General features: G+C 42.5%; 1 protein-coding gene across 2 annotated transcripts in view; it reads right to left on the reverse strand.

The window, feature by feature from the left end:
* The window catches only part of PLCB1 (phospholipase C beta 1), a 2,042,221-nt gene that overhangs the window by 947,573 nt on the left and 1,067,707 nt on the right, over positions 1-26,941 (reverse strand). For both annotated transcript variants that reach the window (XM_069234146.1, XM_069234145.1), the window contains exons 6-7: positions 22,098-22,151; positions 5,103-5,178 (exon numbers count right to left, since the gene is read on the reverse strand). In XM_069234146.1, coding sequence (XP_069090247.1) covers positions 5,103-5,178; positions 22,098-22,151 — 130 coding nt within the window. The remainder of the gene's footprint in view (positions 1-5,102; positions 5,179-22,097; positions 22,152-26,941) is intronic.

Raw genomic sequence — 26,941 nt, forward strand, 5'->3', positions numbered from 1 at the left:
GCCACCCGTCTTATATACAGGATACAACCTACAAATTTATTGATCAAAAGCGATGTAATTTTTGGGCATGCAAAGCAAAGAACAATTTTTGCTCAGGTTAACCCTTAAATTATTATCCTAATAGCGCCCGAATAACTTTGCAAAACTCGGATAGACATTTGGTGTTCTGTCTAACAGGACTCTGTAATCTGCACATGACAGAGAATCCTCATACATTAAGCATCCAGCATTGTGGTTTGATCCTCCCTACATGCTTGCCCATGATTTCCATGGATGCCTTCTGATTAAATACTGAGGGCCCAATTGAAAAGATAAACTTAGACTTGAAGTTTAAGTTTAGACTTGAAGTCTAAGGGCCCAATTCACATAGGTAAGCTTAGACTGCAGGTCTAAACATAGATTTCAGGTCTAAATTTACTTTTAGAAAGTGGGCCCTTAGGCTTCAGGTCTAAGCTTAACTTTGTGAATTGGGCTGTGAGTCTATTCTACCACACCCCCGAATGTGTTTGACATCCAAAGTCAGGTGCATTTTCATGATGTTAAGGCTGTTGTTGCTCCCATTTTCCTGAATTTCAAGGTCCTGTTATGGTACCAGCAAAGAAAAATTAAGATGTTGGCTCGGTGATGTTAAATGTAAGACGTGCATCATGGTATTGTTAATAACCTTCTTCTGTAAGAGCTGCGAAACAGTATAACTATTCGATTATTATCTGAGCGAAGTTTGACAATAGGTGAAAATAACCATGTGACATACCAAGAACACGTTAAAATTAAAACAAACTAGCTAGGTCTCTGACTGTTGCTCTGCAAATATGTGGACAAGTTATGGTGCACGTCGTTTGCTCTAGTTTCATTTTATTTGTTCCACTGTGCTTTCAGATATGATTAAGAGCATGTATTTTATTGTTCTCCTAGGTTTATACGTTATGGTTTCACTTTGTTATGGGTTGCTTTCATTTTTTGTATGGTTTAATTAAATTGAAGGCAAACTTTGAATAAATAAAAAAGATCCTCGTAGCACACATAATTAAGTGAACGTCAATTATCATAATACATTAGAAAATCAATACAGCAAGTTATAACGGTTCATTAGAAACTCACGGCCAGTAAGAGAGGAACATGCACATAGTCCAGTACAGCTTTAGGTATCGGAAAGGACCACACTCTAGGTGGATAAGGGCAGCTGCAACTGTTCCCCAGCAAAACATTTGTTTTCAAAATATAAACACAGAAACACAAAAAAACGTTGTCAAGGAAAAATAGGAAGTCGAAGTGTGTAGACACTGTTTTGGGGACAGCGGAGTATGCTACCACTTTCACTTGGAAAGGAAATTTATCGAATTACATCCAGCTCATTCACAGGGTCACATTCCTCTCAGTGACCCAATTGATAAAACGTTTTCCACGAGTAAGTACTTCTCACTTCTGGAAATTCAGGCCTAGATTTACTCATATCTTTTCTTGGGGTTGCATCCTGACTTAAAACCTTGGGATTTATCAAGCCATGCAAATCAAGACTTGACTAGATTTGAATGGGATTTTATCCTAATGGTAACACAACGTAGTGCATAGTGCCGCCTTGCATTACCCTGCATCAAGAAGGCATTATATGGATTTGAGCATGGGCGTTCCTATTCATCCACCCAAAAAACTCTGGATATAAACCCATATTTATTAAAGTTAGTTATGAAATGTGACATAATACATCATAAAGAACAAAATTATCTGACTCACTCTGTCCTATTTAATGCATCAAGAAGCCGCCTTAAATTCCTTATTTCCCCAGACATGTAATCCCCATCAACATCTCAGGGTGTTAAGTCCTCATTTTATAGTGCAGAATCACCATCATTAGGAGGTTAACTGCCATACTTACCATGCCCCTTCTTTATGTACCAGACATTCTCATTTAAATTTTCCATAACAGGATGTAGAATGGGTTTTCATATGGCCACATCTACAAGCTTTCAAATGCATTTAAATCAGGAAAAATAATAATCTTGCCCACCTATAAAATGTGCAAATATGTCTTGGAGTCAAATGAACAGTGTCTAGGAAAAGAAGGTGTAAATGTTTTTTTTTCTACTGGCCTTCTTCCCACTATACCTCAACCGTCCTTCAGTTGTTAAGGTTCAGATTCAGCACATGAATTACTTTGATCTCCTCCACTTTCAAAGTCAAGGCCTTCTAGCTCTATCCTTCTTTGCATGGGGATTTGCTAGATTGGTCACCACCTGCCTCTGAAATACTGGACTGAAATAGAAAGAATTCTGCACATTGTGGCTTGCACGTGTTCCCATGTACTATCACAACATTCAATGGACTAATGGCCTGATTTAGATCTCAGAGGATAGTATACTCCGCCACAAACATGATGGATATCCCATCCACCGTATTACGATCTCCACAGGATATAATGGGATCGTAATACAGTGGACGGAATATCTGTCACGTTTGTGATGGAGTATTCCCCTCCGCCAAGATCTAAATCAGGCCCTAAATGTTTTGGTAGGCGACCAACCAGGCTTCACAGAAAAAATGCACCCAAGTAGTAGGCTGAGAACTATAGAAGTCTTAACCAGGACACCATGGGTTGTGGCTGGATTCTAGGAAGGACTCCAGCCTGAATTCCAGTGGTATTTCTCCTTGAAAGGCCATAAGTTCCTAAGGCTTTGAGGCAGTTGTGGAGAGACAAACAGGTATGTCTTTTTCCAACAAAGCGATCATCTTTGCACTTTATATATAAATGTGTTGATTGCAGAGAAAGAGAGAGAGAACGTTACATCCACAGACAGTGTCGTTGCAGTAGGATACAGAGTGCAGTCTACTGCTTCGTCAAGATAGAAGTGAACTAGCTGAACAGGGACAATGAACGAGGTTTCATTGTAACTTTTATGGCCTTATATTCTTCATTGTGGCACCATGATCTAATCTCCTCATCTGTTCTCAGGTTCTTGTCCTGAATGCCATGCCTGAAGTAAATTCAGTATGTGGTATGCACATGCTCCAACAAAGATCAATGCACTATCTGTTACTGCCCTCCAACTCGAACTGCATATTTTCACTCTCCTTTCCTCTCCCCTTCTCCACAGCTCTGCTACAAACCCTTATGCTCTCACTCCATCACTAGGAGCGTAATCAAACCAACTACTCCTCAGTCAAGGCCTAAAATGAGCTTCTTAAATAAGCTTTCTGCTCACTCAGAAAATTAACAACACTGAATATGGGGGCAACCTTAAGGTTTGATTGACTGGCGCTCCCCTAGACCTTTTACTCTTACTTAAGCATACCAATAGAAAGGAGCCTGAGGAGGCACTCTGGTAACAACATGATTTGTGCTTTATAACACAACAGGAAACACATTTAAAATGCCAATTTCAAACACAGAGATTTGGATAGAGCCTCGACTTCTAAATGTCTAATTATGCACCTTGGTTCAGTAATTACCTCAGAATGCCATCAGCTTGCTAATAATGCTTACTCATTAACTCTACATGTGTGACTTTGCATTGAAGGACTTTCCAGACCATTGAATTAGGCTTCACCTCCGGCTGCAGTGCCAAAGATTCATGCCTGCACTTCCTTAACACACTAAGAGAGATGCTAAAACAGTGTAACCATGACTGCAACTGCTGAATAGTATAGCCTGATAACTGTATGCTTTCCCTTTTATGTTGTGAAGCAGTACACCACACGTTGTAAATATAATTCAAAGAAAAGAAATAGATTCGGGTTAAGGGACATATATCCCCTTAAGCTGTTTGAACTAGATTTCTCAAATAAATGATGAATACATTGTTTTATTGTCTTTCTCAAGCTTTGAGAATCATTAGTCCTTGCACGTCTTTGCATTCTACCTCAGACAGACTAATAAATTAAAATAACCTTTTCATGAATAAACTGCAGTTTTTTAATCCGTTTTGTGGTAGGATGAATTTGCTGAATCAAAGTAAATGCAATGCAGATTCCATTGGGGTATAGGACATTGTATATGTTGCCCTCCCAGTTAAATCTGAGGTTACAGGCTTAGAAATTAATTCCGACATATCAGACTATAACGTTAAGAGATTATAAACGAAGCTCTCTGAAAACCAAAAGAAAGAACATTAGGGACATATTTATGAGCCCCTTGCTCCGCCATTGCATCACTTTTTGGGGTGCAATGGTGGCCCAATCCATGCAACCATATCTAAAAAGCCACTTTGCGTGGCTTTGAATGGCCTCATACATAGGGAGTAAAGCAAGGCAATGCAAATCATTGCGTTCCCTTTCTATACACAAGGGAGCATTCCACAGGTATTGCGGTGGATGTACCCGCACAACACCCATGGATTTTCATGCATCCCCAGATTTACCAACCCTGCTAAACCAGAGGATGTCCCAAAACCTTACGCCTTCCCTGGCGCAACGAGAAATCTGTTTAATTCTCCTCGCCTTTTCCCCTTTCTGTGTGTGCTGCATTTTACAGCACACATAGAAAGAGGAAACAGCCTCTGGGGATTGTTTTTGTGCAGGAAGGTGCTCCTTCCTGCACAAAAACAATTCTGAATGCAACTCAGTCACCCTTTCACCATGGTGCTAGGATGCATGCATTGGTGCTAGGCAGCCCATTGTGCACCAGCGCAGGGGGAAAGGACAGGAATGTACCATATTCCTTGAATATGGTACATTCCTGCCCTTTCCAAGTGATGCCGTGCAACGCAGGTAGGTCACTTGCCGGGCTGCACTGCACCCTTTTTTTGTAAATCTGGCCCTGAATTACTAAAATACATCAAAGAGTGATTGGGGCACATGCACTTTATTGTGTGTTTAAGTACATTCGGTAACCTGCCTTGTCATTTTTAAAATGGTACAGCTTGCAAACGTGCTTCGAGAATGCTTTGTTAACCTATGAATGTGATGCATGTTCTTCATATTTTACACGTCAAGCTTAGAAGAGGAACAGATGGGCATCTATTAATACACCAGCCGAACCCACAACAACAGCAAACCATAATTCAGATGCCCAAACCATTTCCTGTTTTGTGGTTTCTGTATTGAACACATGCAACGTCAGGGCCACGACAATAGAGAACATCAGTGGAAGAGGCCCACGTCCTTACCCTGCCAGATGGAAGATTGCATGACTCGAGTGCGGTTTCTATCCGCTTCCTGTCTGCTGAGAATAAACGATACATGCTGTAGAGAAAAGGCAATAAACACAGAATGAGAGGACTCCAAGGCTCACAGCATTTTAGCAATTGACGACGCTCCTCAACCATAACATTACATTTCTTTCGGAAACCATTTTGGATATTGCGTGCGTTTTTAAATAAACAGAAAACATGATTAATGCGAACGCGAAAACTAAGCGACGAGTCGTAGACACGCCATGTTTCATTGTTTGATTTAGATTGCAAAATCCATAAAAGCAGACTTTTACTTGCATGCTTAGCTCACTTGGTTTATTCATTGAATCAATTGAAATATACTTGCGTGTACAGATGGCTAATACTGTTTGTGTTTGCTTGTTTACCTCTGTCCACCATGACTCCGGCAGACCAGATTTACCTCATTAATTGTGCTTTGCCTCACTGCAAGTGGGTCAGTTTCTCAAATCCTGGTTTTGTAGGGTGTGGGAGAACTAGACTAGATTTGTGCTGCTGTTGTGGAACACAAGAAAAATAATAATATATATAATTTAAAAAACTTACCTTTAGCACCATGTGAGCCTCACCGCTCCGATACGCTTGTCTCACAGGCTCCCAGCCTGCCCTGCATCCAGTCCTAACTCTGCTTTCATGCTGCTGGCAGCATGGAAGCAGGGCTAGGATTCGAGGCAGAGTGAAAGTCTCTGCCTGCTGCCCCCAACCCAGCAATGTAGTGCCTTCATTGCTGGGTTGGAAATATCCCAGTGCGCATGTGTGTTTAGCCGGCCCGAGATGGCCGGCCAAGCATACATGCCTACCCAATCATTGGGCTGTACCCTCAACTCTAGAGGCCCCAAGTATCTTCTGCCTCCTCCTGGGGGTTGATTGAGGTTGTTTACTTCCAATCTGTCCTTACTGGAGGGACAGAAAGCCCACTAGACACTAGGGATTTTAATTTATAAAAGTGGAAATAGGATAGGGCTTGCCTGCGAAGACTGAAGATCGTACTCTAAACCTAATGGCCCAACAGCCTTTCTAACCTCAGGAGTAAACAGATTGGGGATTGTTGGATCTTGCCCTTTTTCAGAGTCATCCCCAGTCTTTTTGCCTCCTGCCTCTTATTTTTTCTGACCTGTTCCTGTTGGCTTTTGAACTCTGAGCACTTTACCACTGCTAACCAGTGCTAAAGTGCATATGCTCTCTGTGTAAATAGTATGGTTGATTGGTTTATCCATGATTGGCATATTTGATTTACTAGTAAGTCCCTAGTAGAGTGCACTAGAGGTGCCCAGGACCTGAAAATCAAATACTACTAGTGGGCCTCCAGCACTGGTTGTGCCACCCACATAAGTAGCTCTGTAATCATGACTCAGACCTGCCACTGCAGTTTCTGTGTGTGCAGTTATAAACTGTAAATTCGACTAGGCAAGGGTACCCAATTGCCAGGCCTAAACCTTACCTTTTCTAATAGAATAAGACACCCCTAAGGTAGGCCCTAGGTAGCCCCAAGGGCAGGGTGCAGCTTATAGTTAAGGTAGGACGTATAGTAATGTGTTTTATATGTCTTGACAGTGAAATACAGCTAAATGTGTTTTTCACTGTTGCAATAGGTTAACATGGGGGCTACCTTTAAATATGATTTAAGTGTAGATTCCCTTTGGAAGCGGATAGGCATATGGAGTTTGGGGTCTCTGAACTCACAATTTAAAAATACATCTTTTAGTAAAGTCGATTTTAAGATTGTGTGTTTGAAAATGCCACTTTTAGAAAGTGGGCATTTATTGCTTAAATCATTTCTGTGACTCTGCCAGTTTGTGGATTCCCTGTCTGTGTCAGTTTGACAGTTGGGCTGGTTGCACCTCTCACTAGACATTGACACAAAGGGAGTTGGGGTGTAGTCTGCATTTCCTGATGAGCCATCTGTGCTAGGAGGGAGGGGAGGAGTGGTCACTCACACCTGAAAGGGCTGTGCCTGCCCTCACACAATGCAGTCTCCAACCCGATGATGTGTGTCTGGGGCCTGGCCTGGCCTGGGCAAGGCAGGATTTCGCAAACAAGAGAGACTTTTCTTTGAAGTAGGCCTACTTCAAAGGGCACAATGGGTATAAGAAGGGCAACCAAAACCACAGACTTTAAAACACTTCTGGAAACCAAGAGGAACCTCTGCCTGGAGAAGAGCTGAGGAAGAAGAGCTGCTCTGCCTGTGACTGTGCTTTGTTGAGCTATCCTGCAGTTGCTGCTTCTGCCTGTGCTAGAGGACAAAGACTGAACTTTGTGTGCCTTCCATCTTGTGAAGAACTCTCCAAGGGCTTGATTTAGAGCTTGCTTCCTGCTATTTGAAGTCTCAGGGACAGCAAAGACTTCTCTCTGCCAGCACCTGGAGCTTCTGCTGAGACTCTTACTCTGCCAAGTGGTGACCATCCAGTTCCTGGGACCCCGAAAGGAGAAGCTAGCAGGACAAGAGTGAGAAATCCACGCACAAACCACAGTGCGGGGAAAAGATCAATGCAACTACGATCCAGACCTGAAAAACCGACACGCCGCCGGCTTCGCGGCTGAAAATTGCCTTCAGCGCGATTGGAAGATCGACGCACGCGGATGGAGAAATGACGTGCAGTATCGCTGACGGAGGCTGGTGAGATCGCAACCCGTGCTGCGTGGATCATCGTGCGGCTGGATTTCTGACACAGACATCGCTGGGTGTGTGAAAACGACGCAAGGCCTGCCCGGACCGGAGAGTGCTGTTCAGAGTGACAAATTGCTCTCCTGCACAGAGAAGAAACGACGCACGCCGACCCGACTGAAGGAGAAAGGACGCATGGTCTCACTCGTGAGTGATATCGACGCATCGCAAGCCCTTTTTGACGCACACTCACCCATGCAGTGTTATTTTGGACGTGCCCAGGTACATTTCCATGCTAACAGCGTTAGCGTTGTGTTTAAAATTACATGAAGACTCTTTTTATATTTTTAATGATAACTTGATTTGTGTATTGTACATTTTTTTCATTTTGGTTTTGTTTTGTTTAGATATTTTCTATTTTTCTAAACCTGTGTTGTGTCATTTTGTAGTGTTTTTGTTGAGTTACTGTGTGTGTTGGTACCAATACTTTACACCTTGCACTCAGAAGTTAAGGCTGCCTGCTCGTGCCAAGCTACCAAGGGGGTGAGCGGTGTTAGCCAAGGGTGATTCTCTTTTACCCTGACTAGAGCGAGGGTCCTTGCTTGGACGGGGGTAACCTGACTGCTAACCCAAGACCCCATTTCTAACATGGATTTGTAACAACCTTGTGGTAGAGTGTGGTGTTTACCCTCAATCTTCCCACCCCGAGGTGCAGAAAACCCACGAGACATCAGAGTTTTTGTATCATAATAAAAGAGAATCAAGTTGGGGTGGTCACTCTGGCATCCAGCTGTACTCCACCCCTAAATGCCCAAACAGGCTTTCTGCGCCCCCCATCCCTGTGCTGAACGCATCACACTTCCATGGTAAGCACAAAGAAATTTGTATTTTTTGGGGGGATCGGTTTGACATAAGGGCTGTCAGAGAGATCGCTAAGCCCCCTTGTCAGTGTGCCTAACCTGAGTGGCATAATGTGTGTCTAGTGCTCAGGGGTGGTTGATGCAGTGCAATATTGGGATGGGTAAATCATACACCATATTCTGTTTCTCACTTTTTTCCCTGATGGCCTGTTGGGTTTTCTGACATCTCTCAGATGGGCAGGTAGGTGATAAAAACTCCAATCTGCCCTCCCAGGGCTGCTGACGAGACTGCTAGGGACAAAAACTGGGAAAAAGAATGTGGTGAGGAGGTGGACCATCTTGGGATCAGACACCACTCTCTAACACCAAACAGTTTTTTGCCACACAGGGAGAAGCTGAATACAGGGTTTACCCCCTTTTTGTCAGCCCATACGTTAAAACAATGCTTAAAGAAATCCCAATTGTCTTTCATTTGCCATGGTGAATGGCTTCACTCTGCGGCTCTTAGTCAACTGGCAAACAGAGACCAACCAACTGTCAACATTTCTGAAACCCAAGGACCCAGGGAAATCCAGGATGCTGTTGATTGCATGCATCACCCATGCCCTCATCAGCAGCAGACTGGTCTACGGCAACGCTCTCTACGCTGGAACCATGGCCAAGTTCCAGAAAAAACTGCAACGTATACAGAACGCCTCCACATGCCTCATCCTCGACATCCCACACCACAACCATATCTCAGCCCACCTCAGAGACTTACACTGGCTCCCCGTCAACAAGAGGATCACCTTCAAACTCCTCATCCTTGCCCACAAAGCTCTCCACAACGCTGGCCCTGCCTACCTCAACGAGCGGATCACCTTCCACACTCCCAACTGCCAACTCCGCTCCACCAACCTCACCCTCGCCACCGTCCCTCGCATCCACCGAACTCAGCCGGTGGCAGATCCTTCTCCCACCTCACCGCCAGGACCTGGAACTGCCTCTCCGCCCACCTACGACAGATCCAGGACTTCTTGGCCTTCAGGAAATGCCTCAAGACCTAGCTGTTCGAGCAGTAGGAATTCCTTTCCATCCCCCTTTAGCGCCTTGAGAGCCTAGCGGGTGAGTAGCACCCTTTACAAATGATTGATTGATTGATTGGATTCCAGCACATTTTGTTATCCAGAATGTTCTGTGAATGTCAAAAAGGTTAACTTCCCATATTTTTATGACAGAAAACTCAGGTACATCCAGCCAATGGCCAAAGTCTTGCCACCCTGCATTCCCACACTTCTAATTGAAATGATTCCTCCCCATGTGCGGGTCAACCTATATAACATTATTGGAATGTCCCAAAACTATAACCAGGTGAAGGCCTCATCAACATCACATTCACTTCACATTATCTAAGTTTTGACCAGTTTGTACTGTTGGTGGTATGCCTACCAACTCTAGTGGAGTTCCATTTTTATTGGTAGAAGTGTGAGAAAGCATGCCAGTAGGAATTTTGTGAATCCCCTAAGATTTCAGTATGTTCTCTCGGAAATGTGAGGAAAATCTGTGTTTTAGCCAAAGATTGACATTTTCAGGGCATTCTGGGCCATTATACATAGTAGGAGACACACCACTCGGGACTTCTCAGGTGTTAAGCTTTTAGAAATGTCTGCCATTGGTAGGTTTGCCTGTGTGTCAGCTGAGCCCATGCCCAAATATTGCAGCTGCCCAAATTACTAGAATGGATGAAAGTAAAAGACAAAATCTTGATGTTTCCTTTTTGCATTTTGGGGCCCTTCCTGTCAAGTCCCAGGTGAGGCAAGAGGAGGAGTGTGTAACACTGGGTGGTAGGAAGTTTGAGGATTCCTGCAGATTCTGGACTTTTCCCTCAAAGAAATCTAAGAACAAGCCATGATTTTAGACACAATTTGAAATTTGCAGTGCATTTTTGTTAAGACAACGTTATGGGATCCACACAAGTATTACCACCCTGGGCTAAATTAAATATTTCAATTTCAGAAATGTCTAGGTTTTGGTAGGCTTCCACAAATACCGCAGCTACTCACATTGTCACAATGGAGGAATTAGAAAGACAAAACTTAATCTTTCTATGTTGAATTTTAGGACCATTCCTGTGGTCAACATTAAGCCCAGCCACATACGTGGAGTCCTGTTTTTATGAGGTAAAATCTGGACATGCTAGATGGAAGGGATTTTGTGGATGCAGACAGATATTGGCAGCTTCCATCACAGAAATGTGGGGAACATCTGTTATTTTAGTCAAAGTCTGATGTTTACAGGGCATTATTGGTAAGAAAACATAGTGGGATCCCCACACATCATCACACTTGGGACTCACCTCTCTATTTAGTTTTTGGAAATGCCTGGGTTTCAAAGATTTCTTTGGATAGTTGGTTGAGTCCAGGCCTAAATACTGCACCTAACCACTTTACGAGAATCAGTGAATTTGCAAAAAAAATCTTGATGCTTCCTTGAAGCATTCTGGGGCCTTCCTGTCAAAGTTGATAGGCCCAGCCACACAAGTGGTGCATATGTTACATCAGTGGAGCACAGAACAGTAGATGATTTTTTATCATGAATTTTATTTCTCTCTATTTTGAAAACTCCCCCCATTAAAACATGATACTATAGGTAACCCCATGTATAAATAACCACTTTTCTTAAATTCACTAGCTTAGCCACATTTTACAAATTTTACAAATGTATTATTTTCCTTCATACCCCTTTTTTATTCAGTACATTTTACCACACTTTTTAATGCATGGTCGGTGCACAAAGAAAAAATATTATAAGCTACAGCTCAGTTGCTGGCTTTGGGTTTTGCATGTTTTCTGACAAATAACAATAGATGTCCCTGTGGTTAGGTGAGTATGACACATTTAATAGTATATTTATTTTTTAAACCAGTCATCGGGGTAAAAAATGACAGATAAAATGTCATCCATTTTTATTTTTTCCTACTTATTTTCATTAGTTAATGATTTCAATGATTGTTTTCTTTGGGAAAACAATGAACGATGAGCACACTGGCTCCTTGCTGAATTCTGAATTTCGTCTCCTTTTCACCCTGCTTCTACCAAAGACTGAAAGTAAGATGAAACCACAAAAATATACAAAAAGGTCAACTACTTATAAGATGTTGCAAAAACCATGGTAAAAGATATTTTTTACATTGGTACCTGTTCCTGAAAGCTGCCAAGTGGGTGATCTTGGAACAGCAAATGTTTTTTAGATGATATTTTAGGAAAATACCCATTCACTTTCTTGCACAGCACTTCCCATTTGTATGAAAAATGCTACATATTGTCTATTTTATTGATTTTCTTCCGAGAAACCGACTAACCCTGGTTGGCTTTAGAATCCCTCGACATGTTAAGAAAAGAGGACATAGATTTGACTTGGGTACATTTTGTTGAAAAAAGGTATGTAGGCTTAATTGCACTGCCCCAAACTTCAATGAAAGGGCTCTGCACTGGCGAAATGGGTATGGAGATGGGAGGCCACAGGAAATAAGTAGTTAATATGCCAAGTAAATATTTACATTATATCCACTCCCTGACATTGTTCTTAGAAGAAGTCATATTTTATGGCTCATTGCTTGTTTGTGGATCTCTTTGTTGAGATGGGGTATATGAATGTTTTTCTAAACCCATATCTGCCTTTCTATTGTTCCTTACCCTCTTGTTACCTTATATTCTTCCCTTTGTTGGTGAGACAGGATTAAGGGCCAGAAGTATCATCCATTTTTGCATTTGCAAACTGTGCGATTGGCCGTTTGTGAATGCAAAAAGGCCTTTCAGGATTTATGAAAAGGCAATCGCAACGCAAATTTAAGGATTTGCTAAAATAGCGATTCCTTACATTTGCGAGCCCGTTTAGAGAATCGCAAATCGCGATTCTCTAAATAAGAAATCGCAAATAAGGAGTCCTTATTTGCGATTCCTAAAGCACATGTAACAGGCAATTCCTCAATGCGAATTTGGCATTAAAGAATCGCTATTACCATCAAGTTGAACTTGGTGGTAACCATGTGCAAATTTAAAAAATGCATTAAAAATGTCATGTGTGCGCCTTACATGTCCTTAAAAAAGTCTTGGGGTGCAGCATAGGGGGCCCTGAGATTTGCATTTCCCAAATTTCTGAATTCCAGTTATGAATTCGCAAATTGGGAAATGCAAATAAATCGCAAATATGGGCCTACAGGCTCATAGGTGCAAATGGGGCCGGTATCGCAATTTGCGATTCGGTAATAACATTTGCGATTTTGAAGAAATCGCTCTTACCGAATCGCAAATATGATACATAGCATTTTGCGACTCAGAAATAGCGATTTCTTAAAAATCGCTATTACCGAATCGCAAAAGGCTTTTTTGATACATCTGGCCCTAAGTTTCTATAACATCATTTAAAGTGTTTCACAAAATGAAAAATATATTTTCCTTGATATTTATTCCTAAATATTCTGAGAACAAGAAACCATGCAAAACATATCCACAGTATCAGTTACTGATCATATACTTAAGAGTATAAAATAGTCATTGCCATTACACACCAGGTAGCAAAACCTTTGCCCCCTGAAGTTCCTGAACCATATTCAAGAACAAGTACACAAATGTGTCAAAAAAGCCTGCTTCATACAGCCTGGCATTTAAGATTGAAGCCGATGTAAATAAAAGTGTCCAATTAATACCAACTGCTCTGGGCACTGGCCCAGCATTGTCAAAACAGTTTAGCAGTCACCACTTTCTACAGTCAATCGTCGTCAAATATTTTGCATGAGCCAAAACTGTGAACAGTGTTTTGCTTAAAACTATACACTCACCTCAGCATTGTTTACAGGAAAAAATGTGAACCCGGGAAAATACTAATAATGATGTTCATTCTTTTCCTTAACAGCACAATCATGAGTTCAATAAATGATTTCTTTGGTGTAGTAATGTAATGCATCACATTGCACAGTACCACAGGTTTGTTATTATCAATAATCCACTTTTAATCTGAACTATGCCCTTCGACCCATGAAACTCTAGACGGTGGCTGGTTGCCTTGACCATGTTTAAAGAATAAGGGTCTCTTTACCTTAAACTGGGTTGGCGGGGTGACACTGTTTTCCATACAGGTTATCTTAAAAGCTACCCGCTATATTAAAATGCTGGTAGCAGAGTGGCAAATTACCAAAAGGTGCTAAGGGTATGTGCTGATAAAACACCTCAAATTTCTCTTTCTACACCAATGAAGAGAAATAGTGACAGATAAAATTATCTTTCTCTTGCCTCAGATATTTTGTTTCCCTATATGTATTTTTAACGTAAGGCTAAACCAGTCCTCTACCAGAATAATTAACTAAAGAAGCAAGCCTGTCACCTTGCTAATGGTGGGCACAGGAGAAACTTGAGGTGAATTTTGTGAGGGTACTTTTAACGGTAGAGCCATCAACGGCAAAATAGTAAGGTCTCATTTCAAAAACCCGCTATAGTTGCTCTCACACATCCACAACTTCAAATGGATGCAGATTTATGACTTTCAGGAGTTCCCAAAAGTTCCCAAATGCACACTAGAAAACGTATGACAGTGAACAAGTTGGGTACTGCTGCACCTTAGAAAATGATTCAACAAAATAATGATTAGGGTGGGTGGAACTTGCAGAGTTTCACTCCACAGAGTTCTGCAGAGTTACATAAAAACTCAGCAAGATCCTGCATGTCTCACAAGAGTAATGTAGAGTTGCCAAATTCTGCCAATTCTGTGGGCAGGATGAAACATTCCACCCATCTCTAGTAATGATCCATTTTGGCCCAGCAATTATGTTGCTGTTCATTCTTCTCAGTTATGGAACTGTTTCAGCCAGCACATGTTTCACTCCGGCCAGTTAGCCCTCTAGCTTTACCAAGACTCCTATTAGATTTAACATAGAGTTGTAATAAGAGATAAATAAGGTGAGTTTCATTCATAATTGGGCGAGTTTTCCCATAAGTCCACACATCAGTCTCATTGTTGTATCAATTCCTAGTGAGTAAGGAAACCATTGTTAGACCGTCGTAGCGTCATGGAATTGAAGAGAAATGCAACAATATCACAATTGATCTGGATTGCGTCATATCCTTGGATCCTTGTATGCTATGCAGGATTACCCGAGGCGTTCACTGTGTACAAAGAATGGGTAGTGGGGTTAAACCCAGCTGACTAACAACCAGCACTCAACCAAACTCTTGTTACCAACCAATACAATTCAAAAGTTAGCATAAAATACATATTTTTTAGCCAAGGAGGCCCATTTTCTAGCAGAAATGTTATGATAATTGCAGGTTTCCAGGCATGCTGCCTTTAAACCATTTGTGAAAGCTACCTTCTTAGAAATAAATATACACAAGTATGTTTATTCATTACAAAAACCCATGCTTTTCGGTTCTTCTTTTTTCAACACTCACTCACACACCCAGCAATTTTGGGTCTGTCCAATTCCCTTCCTACCCAGTACAGGAATATTATCCGGAAGCATATTTCTCTCCCTAACCAAAGTGTTGGGGGGGGCGTCAAAGCGGAGTGAATCAATACCCACCAACATTTCAGTTTGTGAATGTAAACAAACCCATGTGGCTGTCTGGAAATGTAATGTTCACTCCTGTGGACTTCACGAACTGTGTACTTCACGTACAAGGACATTACAAAAACAGCAGCATTCATTGTAAGGAGCTTTTTTGAAAAAAATGCTGATATACGATAATGACTAGCAAAAAAGAAGTATCACAAATGTTCTCATGAGAGAAGTTGAAATGGGAGAAGGGGACGAGAGAACACACACACACACACACCTAATATTAGCAATTCATAGGAGAGTGCCAGAGCTGTGATTGGCGTACACTATAATAATCCATGTTGTAGGGCAGCGTTCAGTTTATTGCAGTAATACATGTTGGATTTCTTTTTAATCTCATGCCTTTTCCAAGCTAGTAAACGTTTCAAAGGTAGCATTGTGTTGTAAAATCTGCTATAGTCTGCTGAGTGTTTAGGGGTTGCGTTTTTTAAAGAGCGTGTGTCACAAATCTAAGTCCACTGGGCCATAATCTGAAATGTACAATAATTATTTACAATGCTACCATAAAAACACAGCTATAATTTATGCAATGTGTAAGGGGGTCCGCCCAGGACATGAGTGAAGTGACATAAGGAAACTGGAGTGGGGGGGCTGACTGCAAAACAAATGGCACCCCTACTCTGTACTCACTCAAGCCAGGTGCTGGGGGGCCACTCACCAAGTAGGCTGCGGTGGCCTAAGGTACGTCATGCCATAACTGGTGCCATCTGTAATGGCGGGGTATTTCAGGGGAACGCCGGCTCCATTACTGCATCGCACTCATATAATTACAATGCACACACTAGTATATGGGTTTTCTGGTTTCTGGCTGTACGGGCGTGCTCCTGTGCTGCAGTTGCATTGCCTGCACTGTGACCAACATTTATTTAGTTTACACCATGTGACCCGATGGGCCACACCCACATACCGAAACGCCTGAGGGGTCGTCATCAAACACCCCTCTGTGATAGTTTCTTCTTAGTAGTGGTCGCAGCACTGTTACATCACAGGTGCAACACTACATCCCTCCCAAAGCACAAATCTAATTCAAACTGAGTTATATTGGAACACCAACAGTCAAAGAAGGTAATCTTGCAAACGAGTCGAAGGAGTGGGGTTTCTTCTCAACTCATACCATGACTTCACAGTTCTCTTGGATGGCGATAGGCCGATGTCACCTCTGGCACCTAGGTCACCTTCAGGATCTGGGGACTCAGGACCACTACTCCCAGGATCATTCTCTGACCCCGGCCCTCTCGGGAGATCATCATCCGAGAATTCATCTCCGTCAAGCCATCCAGGGTTACTGGCAATGTCTTTATCAGTGTTAAGTGTCTGGGGACAGAACTTTTTGAAGTGGGAAATATTTTGGGCAACTTGTTCTGTTCCTCTCTTAGCAACTATCAATGAACCTTGTCTCTGAGAAATAATCCACAGGCGATCTTCATACGTTGCTCGGATCTTGCTGCCTGGGAATCTGTCCTTCTAGAGAACTCTATCTCCCACTTGCAAGTCTGACAGGCGAGACCGCCGCCGAACACTGGGGTGGTCATTGGAACGCTTTCTTTTGAAATACTCTTTGGTTCTATCAACGGTTTCCGGAGTCCAAGACTCGTGGTGGGGAATAACATCTGTGACCACTCGACCCATAGACAGGTGACTCAGGGCCACCCAGTGGCAGAGTGTGGTGTTTGGCGGTAATCTCACATGAATGAATACACTGCAAGTTCTGGCATATCATGCTTCGCAACAGCGATTCGTACTACTTTGTTCAGTGTTTGCATGAACCTTTCCACCTCCCCGTTGGCTAGTGGCCATCGGGGTGTTTTTTCCGGTTTTTAACGCCAAGAGATTTGAGGTATTCAGCAAATTCCTTTCCTTGAAAAGGTGGACCAATATTCATTCTGATCTCTTGTAGTACTCCATGAGTTGCACGTATTTTTTCTAATTTGGGTATTACTTCCTTCGCTGTTAAAGATTGGACAACTTCTACCGCTGGGTAGCGAGAGAAATTGTCAATCATTACCATCATATGCTTTCCATCAGGAAGGCTCCCAAAATCAAGGCTGGCTGCAACCCAAGGTTTTGTGGGTGGTTCTTCGGTTTCCACTTGGACTGGCACTCTTGGCTTTCCCGTTACTTGGCACCAGTGGTAGGAGCGCACTAGCTCTTCAACTTTCATGTCCATCATTGGGAACCATACCTTAGTCCTCAACCGATTTTTGATCTTAACCATACCTTGATGGCCCGTGTGAGCTATTTGAACTGCTCTGTCGGTCAGACATGTGGGGATTACCAGTTGATGTCCTCAGAGGAGGCAGCCTTCACCACTAACAGTCAACTGTTGATGGACACGGTATGGGGCTTCCATGGTGGTTTGCGTATCAAGTGTGAGGCTACACCACTGTTTCCGCATAGTGTGCCAAGCCTGGGTCTCCATTGCCCGCAGGCCTCATAGCAGATTTTCGTCCTGGGCAGTTGCCTGTTGAATGGTTTCAATTGAGATGGGTCGTAGTCGGACCTTTCCATTATGCACCAGACATGTACTTCTGTTTCCTGAGCCTCGCTTTTTTCAGAGGGGGTTGCTGGTCTTGGATGCCCGGATAGATAATCCGCTGGATTGCTCTGGCCTGGACAATAGTCCACCTTGCAGTTGTATTCCTGCAACTGTAAAATCCATTTCTCAATGCGAGGAGGTGGTGGCTTAGAAGAAGTGCAGCTGAAGAGTGGGATCATAGGCTTATGGTAGTCGTAACAGTGAATGGGTGGCCCTACACGTAGGCATAGAGATGAAAATGCTTGCACCCCAAATGTATCACAATTGCTTCTCGTTCAATCTGTGAGTATCTGCGCTCTGTGTCTTTTAATGACCTGCTGGCATCTGCCATGGGAGCCCACTCGTCTACTTGTATTTTCTGGAGGAGTACAGCTTCTAGACCTGTTGGGCTGGCATTCGAGGCTATGGAGGTATCTTTCCTGGGGTCAAAATATCGCAGGCTCGTGTCTGCTGACAAAGCATCATTGGTCACTCGGAACGCCTCCTCTTGGGCAGGACCCCAGGTCCACGACGTGTTGGCCTTAGTCAAGTCTTGTAATGCTTGTGTGAGTGACGCCAGGTCTCGGATGAATCTCCCGCAGTAGTTCACCATCCATAAAAACTGCGCACTTCAGTCACGTTGGTAGGCTTGGGAGCATTCTTGATGTCTGCAGCCTTGTCAGGGTCCAGCGCAACTCTCTCCACGGAGAATACATAGCCAAAGAATTGCAGTTTATCTTTTAGGAATTCACATTTCTCTTGGTGGGGAGTCAGACCAGATTCTTGGATACGTTTAAGGACTTTTTTTAGTTGAGCATGGTGTTCTGGAATAGTTTTGGCATAAATCAAAATGTCATCACTAACATTGATGACTCCAGGTAAGTCCATCAGCAGCTCCCGAATCGCGTTCTGGAAATCCACAAATTCAGCCTCTGGTAGCGTCGAAGTCCCACATGAGTTGAGAACATCGTGATATATCTTGACTCTTCTGCCAAGAATAGTTGGTGATATCCTGACCGAAGGTCTAGTTGCGAGAACCAGCGGGCCTCGCTCAGTTCCCCAATGAAATCATTGATGGTAGGAGTCAGATGGTGTTCTCTTTTGATTACGGCATTGGGCAGTCTCATGTCTATACAGATTCTGGTCCCTCCAGGTTGTTTTGGTTTCCCGGCCACAGCTATCGGTGACACCCATGGTGTTAGACTCTTTAATATTTCAATAATACCCGCACCCTCTAATTTCTCTAGTTCTCTTTCCACCAAAGGCCGGAGGTGGAAGGCAACCCGAATATGGAGGAGAGCTATAGGCTGGACTGACAGTTTGGTTTTGAGGCACCCTATTCCTTCAAATATTTGCGGAAATGATTCAATTATATCACTGAGTGATTCAACATAGACACCAAGAGTGAAAGTCACGATGCCAAGAGCTTCAGCCGTGTGACATCCCAACAGTGTGTGCTGACCCTCTTCTGCCACGTATATGTAAGCCTCTAATTTGTGTGGTCCATGACGAATGGGAGATCGGAATCTGCCTCTCACTGTAAGTGGTTGAGCTTGTCCATAAGCAAATACTCTGATGGCATCAGGGATTGTCATCAGGGGTGGTCAGGGCTGCAAATTTCTATATGTGGCCTCAGCCATTACATTGATCAAAGCTCCTGTGTCTACTATAGCTGCCACTGGGCATCCTGCTATGATTACTTTGCACTTTGGTAATCGTTCATGTTTTCTGGGTGGCAGTGTTGATTGTGAAGATTGAGTGCACCGTTTGCCTTTCAGTCTCATCATCGTTCATGTCACTGCCTTGAGCCTGAACTTCGAGGGCTGTGTTCACAGTGGTTCGAGGTGGTGTGCTCTTCGTCACCCTGCACATTTTGATGAAGTGGTTGGGCTTGCCGCACCCCGCACATGTTTTTCCTTTTGCAGGGCATCCCAATTAAGGGTGTGGTGGTCCTCCACATTGTCCGCATGTCCTCTACTACGGTGCTTGTTTCTTTGCCTTGGGTCTGTAGGGCGTGGGCGTTACCGCGGCTATCTTCCCTGTTTTGACGGGGCCCTGAAGTGCTGCGTCCATGTGCGATGCTCTTGCTTTCAACAGTTCTTTTGTTCTTCCCATTGGTAATATGTTGGCGAGGGACCACCCAGACTCCTCTAGGATCCTTTCTCTTAGTTTTGCTGATGTGCACCCTTGGATAATTTGCCCTCGAATTTCGTTGTTTTCACTTCAAAAGTTGCACGTGATAGCCAACTCTTAGTCTCATATAAAACGTGTCAATGAACACTGGGGTTTGCCCTGCTTATCGGAATACATTTCTTTCATAGTCCACATTGACCATAGGTTCAAAATGGGCTTTGAGGGCTGCAATGAGGGTCAGGTGTGTTTTTGGCGTTGCTTTAGCAATCGTTTTTTGATATTCTGTAGATGTCTTTTCCTACTAGATGCAGGAGCATGGCTCTGTTTTGGGCATCGTCAACTTTTGTGGCTTCAAAGAAGAGCAATACCCTTTTGACCCAGTCCTTCCACCTGGCTGCCTGAGCTGATGGGGCGCCCTCCACTATGAATGGTTCTATAGGAGGTATGGTATTCATCTTATACGTTTCTTTCTTCTCACTTTATGTGATATTAGTATTGCCTTTTGTTTGGGTTTTTTTTGTTTGGTTTTTTAAAACCTTCTTGTCCCTGGAGCAGGTAGGTGCACAGCTTAGAGGTGTGAATCACTCCTCCTTAGGTACGTCCCTGGGCGTGAGGGAGCAGTACTATGCCCAGTTCTGGAAGGGAGTAGGCAGCACACAACTAAAATGACACTGCCCCTTTAAGGCTCTCTGAAGTCTGGGTGGGCATGTCGGGTGGGCGAGGCTTCAATTACCTCACTGGCTTACACAGCCGGGCTTCCTCGATGCTGGGGAAAGCCTGGAGTCTCGTTCAAGTCCAGAACACCTCGCGTTGCTGTGGAGACACGATGGTGAAATCAGCAGCACGTGACCGGCAGCACTCAGCAATCGGCAAGAGCACCGCACACCGTCAAGTAAGGCGAGCAGCGGCTGCATCGTCAGAGCGTCAGTAACCACCTTCATCACCAGTGTTCAGGGGCACGCTGGCTCCATTACTGCAGTGCTCTCATATAATTACGACACGCATACTAGTATATGGGTTTCCTGTTTCTGGCTGTACGGGCATTCTCTTGTGCTGCAGTTGCATTGCCTGCACTGTGACCACGCCCGACGGCCACACCAACATTAATTTAGTTTATACCACGTCACCCGACGGGCCACGTCCACATAACAAAACACCAGAGGGGACGTCATTAAAAATCCCTCTGTGCTAGTTTCTTCTTAGTAGTGGTTGCAGCACTGTTATATCACGGGTGCAACACTACACCATCAGCACCAAAACACTTTTACGACCTGACAGTCAAATAAAATGATTTAAGATACTGCAGACTTGATTACAGTGCCAGTATTATCACAACCACATAAAATGTTAAGCCGCTGGTGAAGGTAAAACCTTTTTCGCTCTATGTACGGCAAATTTGGAAACACATTGGTGAAGCAAGGCAACGTGTTCTTACTTCTAATAACAAACGGTGTCACCCTCATTGAGGGAGACTTTTTTGTTTTCCAGTGATAGAATGCATCACCCTTGAAATTACATGATGACTTCTAAGTTGCCTCTGACATAAACGTTTTGCAGGATTGGGACAGAGGATGGACAGATGACATGCCGTTTGCTTTAGAGCATGGGGGAGGAAAGTAGGGTTTGTTCTTGGGGTGAAAAGCAGGAGAGAGAGCACATGTTTTAGGAGGTGGTTAATTTGGGGCCGTTTTCCAAGCAGTACCCATTCATGCTGGATCACATGCAACACCAGGACCTGACTTGGGCTGACACAAAAGAACGATGACGCTACCTTTCATTTTGTATCTAAATAAACCCTCTAAATCTTTGTACTAGGTGAAGCTCAGCAATTCTTTTTAAGAAATTCACAAACTAGTGAGTCCATGGAGTGTGTACCTTCGCATTTTCTGACACATTTGAAGGGACCAATAGATTCTGTGCTACCAAAAGTATAATTAATGAGTTGCAATCATTTGATCTTCTGATTTTGGAAAACTAAGACCTGTGTTTCAAATAAAGAAGGAAATATTTTCTAAATCTGCATGTTGACCACTTTCTCAATTAAGTGGAGACCGTCTCTCAAACAGGGAATTTTGTGCAAACCCAAGTCCGTGGACCCATAATTGCAATCAAGCTGTGTTATGGCAGTTTAAGAAGAAATATAGATCATTTTCTTTTACATTTCTTAAAAGACTGAAGCAGGAAAAAAGCGCTTTACAATTACATTGTCCAAACCAATGTAACAGTTTCTATTTCTGCCACTTACTTTTTTACTGGAATACGTCCTTCAGGAGTGACTTGCAGCTTGAGCTTGGTAAAACTATGGAAAGAGTGAAAAGCATTGAAATCAGTTGAAAATATTGAATCTTTTTTTATGGCGTTGTACAACAGTAATGTACTAAACTTTGGGCGTGGTCACTGCATTACTTCATCCACATAGTTATTGAAATGTATTTTATGGAAACACCATTTACATATAAAAGTGTAGAGGGGTATCTGTGCACAGCAGATATGTTTTTCATCAAGGGGTTCTGAATGACATCAGATAGACAAGAGAATCTTTGTCAACAAAGTGAGGTCATCAGCATTGAATTTGGTGTATGAGTTATAGTTTGCATAGCTGTTGAGTGAGTTACTATTTGTTGAGCTAACAATTACTTGCAAGTTTGTAGGTTTTGTTTTGTAACCATAACTTCTCTTTCACTGAGTAATGTAAGTGAGTTTAGTCATGTAATAATATAAAAACACTGAAATTCACCAGTTATAGCATTTCATGACATTTCAAATGACAGCATTGAGGACATCACTGATGACTTGATCCAAGCTACTACTTCACAAATAGAAACAGTGTAGTACTGAAGACAAGTCTCATTCAGCATTGTAAAAGCTATTTGGTGCGCATGCTGAAGTTGTAAGTGCAAGCAGCACCTCATCAAAGCAATGTTGAGATTCAGCATAACCAGTATAAGTTACAGTTGTATGTTTCAAACAGATTATGACTTAATTCAGAAGCCTAATTTTAAAAATGTGTGAGCAAAACTAAAACATCTCCTAACAATAACGTATTCTTCTATGGCAGTCTCTGTACATTCTGATGTTAAAGAGTGCTATAGACAATTTCCATTAAAGCTGGAGATATATAAGCTGTCTGTATTTATCTCTAAATGTTTATTGAAAAATGTGAGACATAACATGTTTTAGAATGTATGATGCATAGGTAACTCTCAGAAGATTAAATTGTAGTTTGGTGTTAAAATGGTGTACACCCTTTTGCTAATTTCAGGAATATTTGTGTGTAAGGTATTTTTACATACCTCAGAAGGTTGTCCATAGGACCAGGTGGAGCATACCCCATAAGTGAAGCAGTTGACTTAAAATCCTGTGCTAGACACAATATTTCAAAGACACACCTCATTAAGGTTAATAATACTCAAACTCTATTTTTGAACTGTATTAAAGGTTTAATGAAATGCTGATGTCAATAATGTAGAGCTATGACATTTCATATGTAATTCAATACCAGTAAAAATAGAGCATAGTATGCTTCTGCTTGTTGAGAAAATATATGTGCATTAGCCCTACAGATGTTATGGAATACTGGGTCTATGTGTAACCCACTGAAGACCTTCCAGAATGAAAAGCTTATAGCAAGTATCATATCGTTTGTATGATGCCATCAGTCATGTGATCAGTGATGTCATCAATAATGTAATTTCCATAACATAAGTGATGTAATATGTGAGGTCATAAGAAGGGCGTGGTGGAGCGCAGGTTATAGTTAGCTCTGTTCAGTGGGCTTAACTGGGTCCCTGTGTCCAGCCACTAATCAGGTATCCACAGTTGCAGCTTTGTGCTTTTGGTGTTATTTTCACTGAAATCAATAAACCTGCATATCCCAGGTTCTACTGATTAGATTTTTGTATGTATTTATTTTCTTCTGCATGTCTTCATTTATTTTAACAAACAAGCAAAATTCCCTGCTCCTATATAGTGAAGGCATCAAAACATACAGTAGCTATAGTCAAAGTACAATTGTTTACCAGAATAATAAGTCAAGCATCCACCATATGCACTCAGATGTCCAATTCATGTTCTGCCTAAGAAAGTGAAACCATAGTAACACTAAACACTAAGGCCCATATTTAAGAAAAATGGCGCATCAGAACTGAGGTGCCACTTTTTCTGCGTCCCCCCCTCCACTAGCACCTAGCTACACCATGATTATGCCATATTTATAATATGGTGCACCATAGCCGTTGTTAGCACAATAACATCAACATTTGTAATGGTATTGTGGTGCTTTGCTGCACTAGCGTCATACATTTTTACGCTAGTGTAGAAAAGTGCAAGGAGGGCCATAGGTTTCTTTGGGAGTGTCATTTTAACGCCTGCTCTAAGAAGACATTAAAAAATTATGTCAAAAATGGCACAGCAAAATCTGTTACAATTCACTGTGTCATTATTGCAGGCCTCCTAGCGCCAGAGCACCCCCTTGCATACATCATGCCTGGCGCAGGCATAATGTGGCACAAGGGTTTACAAAGTGGCACAAAACATGCATTACACCACTTGTAAATATGGCGTGGGGGAAAAAGCCACTTTAGCATCACCTTAGCCTAAAAAAATGGCACCATGGTGGTGCTAAGGTGGCGCAAGGGGCTCTTAAATATGCCCCTAAATTCTTTCTAAACAGACCACCATTAGGGCTAACAGAGGCACGCTACAAGGAATGTTATGAACAAATCAATCATACATCCTTTCTTGGGGAGGCAGGGAAAGTAATGTGGTAAAAAGAAGGGAAAGTCTCTATAACATATACCTACCTCAGCTGTATCTACCTAGTCCAGGATAGGAACCAACCTCATACCTTGTTTTATGCTTCTAGTTGGTCATTTAAAAGATAAATCTCATTTGCAGCCATGTCTGATAGCATTGTGGCCCATCCTCCTACAGATGGCAGAGAGGCAGACTTCCAATTTCTCAAAATATAAATAATGGCAACAGTCAGTGGGTTAGTGAGCCAAATTTGGTGAGATGACGTGTCCTCTATCTCAAACTTGCATGCTAAATTGCTAAATCCATAAAAGGTCAGAGTTGCATGTCTGTAGCAGTCAGATAGTATCCCATATCCCTAACCAGTATCAAAATAATATCTCCTCTAGGATGCCCACACCTCCAACAACAGGGGAATGATGTCAGCTGCTTCCTTTGGAGTTTGAAGAGTGTCCAGTGCCATTCATGTAAGATTTTGAAGTGGCTGACCGTCAATCGTGCTTCCTGTAAGCTTTTCTCATATTGAAAGTGTAGCTCTTCCCATTCCACATCCTTCAGGTGGGTCATGAGGTGTGCAGACCAGAAGCAGTACAGGCAGGTCAAGGGGTGTTTTGAAAATGCATGATTATGAGAGCATCATAAAGTTCAGTGATTACATTTTATATAATCCCCATTTTGACAGATACCAGTGTAGAGTCTTCCAAGGACTTTGGATACAATCCCAACTTTTTGAGAAGAACTACTTTTAGTTGGAGATACAATAGGTATTGCAAAAGCTGAAGTGAGTATTCCTGTTGTAAATCAGAAAAAGTAACTAATTTACCAATAGTAATTGAATTATCCAATGCTGAAATTACTTTACTAGACCATATGGGTCATGCCAAATGTTCTCGGCCTAGTTCATCATTGTGCCATATTTAAGCCAAAGTATTGTTAAAATCCTTTTGCTGTATCGTTCTATGACCCTCTTTCCAAGTCTTTGTTGTCTCTTTTAGTATTGGGTTGGTGCAGTCCTCTAGCGTTGATGATTTTGTGTACACCACTAAAATAATATTAGGCACTTCAATCATCATTTTCTTCAGTTGCACCCAGCCTGGAGCTTCCAGAGTGGGCTAGAAATAATAAGCAAGTAGTGAGATTCTAATCACCATGTGGTACAGCTTGAGATTTAGAAATCTGAGTTTCTCAGAAGTGGTAGCAGTGTACAATTTAGAGGCCGACAATGTCAAGGCTTTATCTTGCCAGCTATATCATCTAATATCTGAATCAATTTGATGAAGTCTCGAAGCAGGAAATGGCATCAACAGCATTCCAAAGACACAGAGTAGCAGAGAGCAACCACTGTGTTAACAGTCTACAATCTCCTCCACAAAAAGAGTTGTAGATGGCCCCACTTCAGAAAATCTCTCTGCATCTGGCTTATGAGGGAATGAATGTTGAAAGTTATTATACAATTTGTATTGGATTGAATCATTACTCCAAGGTATTTCAACTTTGTCTGCATCCAGGGAAACTGCAGACCTTGTACACAGTCCATTTTCTAACTCATGGGCATCACCTCACTTTTGGACAAATTAATTCCATAGCCAATAAAAATTGAGAAGCAGCAGAAAATTCCCATTGCTGCAGGGATGGAGTCAACTGGGGAGGATACAGTCAACAGCACATTCTCAGAATAAAGCATGAGCTTCTGTTCTTCTATAAACATGGGTATTCCAGACACTGCAATAGATTTACTTATGCTAATTGCTAGGGGCTCCAGAGCTAAGATAAAGAGCAAGGGGGGAGTGGACACTCCTGCCTAGTTCCCAGGGCAATGGTTAACAGTGGAGATTGAAAGCCGTTCAGGGAGGGGTACAACCAAGATAGTCACTAAAGGAACACAGGGCCAATACCCAGGTGGTCCAGCATCCGATATAGAAAGACCCTTTCCACCCGGTCAAATGCTTTTTCGGCATCAAGGGAGAGGGCAACCCACTCAGACTAGATTTTCTTGGCGATCCAAACTAAGTTGGAGAGAGTCCGAAGATTATTAGGTGTACTGCATCTCAGAAGAAAATCAACCTGTTTGGCATGAATTAGATATGGGATGTATTCTTTAAGTGTAATGACCAAGATCTTAGAAAAAATCTTCATATCCAAACTGATGAGGGAGATCAGATGATCATTTTTGCAACGTAGCAAGTCTCTCTCTGGTTTCAGCATTGTTGTCTGGTTCCTATTTTGGTAGTAAGACTGTGGGGGTTACTCTAACTTTGGAGGAGTGTTAATCCGTCCCAAAAGTGACGGTAAAGTGACGGATATACCACCAGCCGTATTACGAGTTCCATAGGATAT

The sequence above is a fragment of the Pleurodeles waltl genome, chromosome 5 (assembly GCF_031143425.1).
Source record: "Pleurodeles waltl isolate 20211129_DDA chromosome 5, aPleWal1.hap1.20221129, whole genome shotgun sequence".
Classification (NCBI taxonomy): Eukaryota; Metazoa; Chordata; class Amphibia; order Caudata; family Salamandridae; genus Pleurodeles; species Pleurodeles waltl.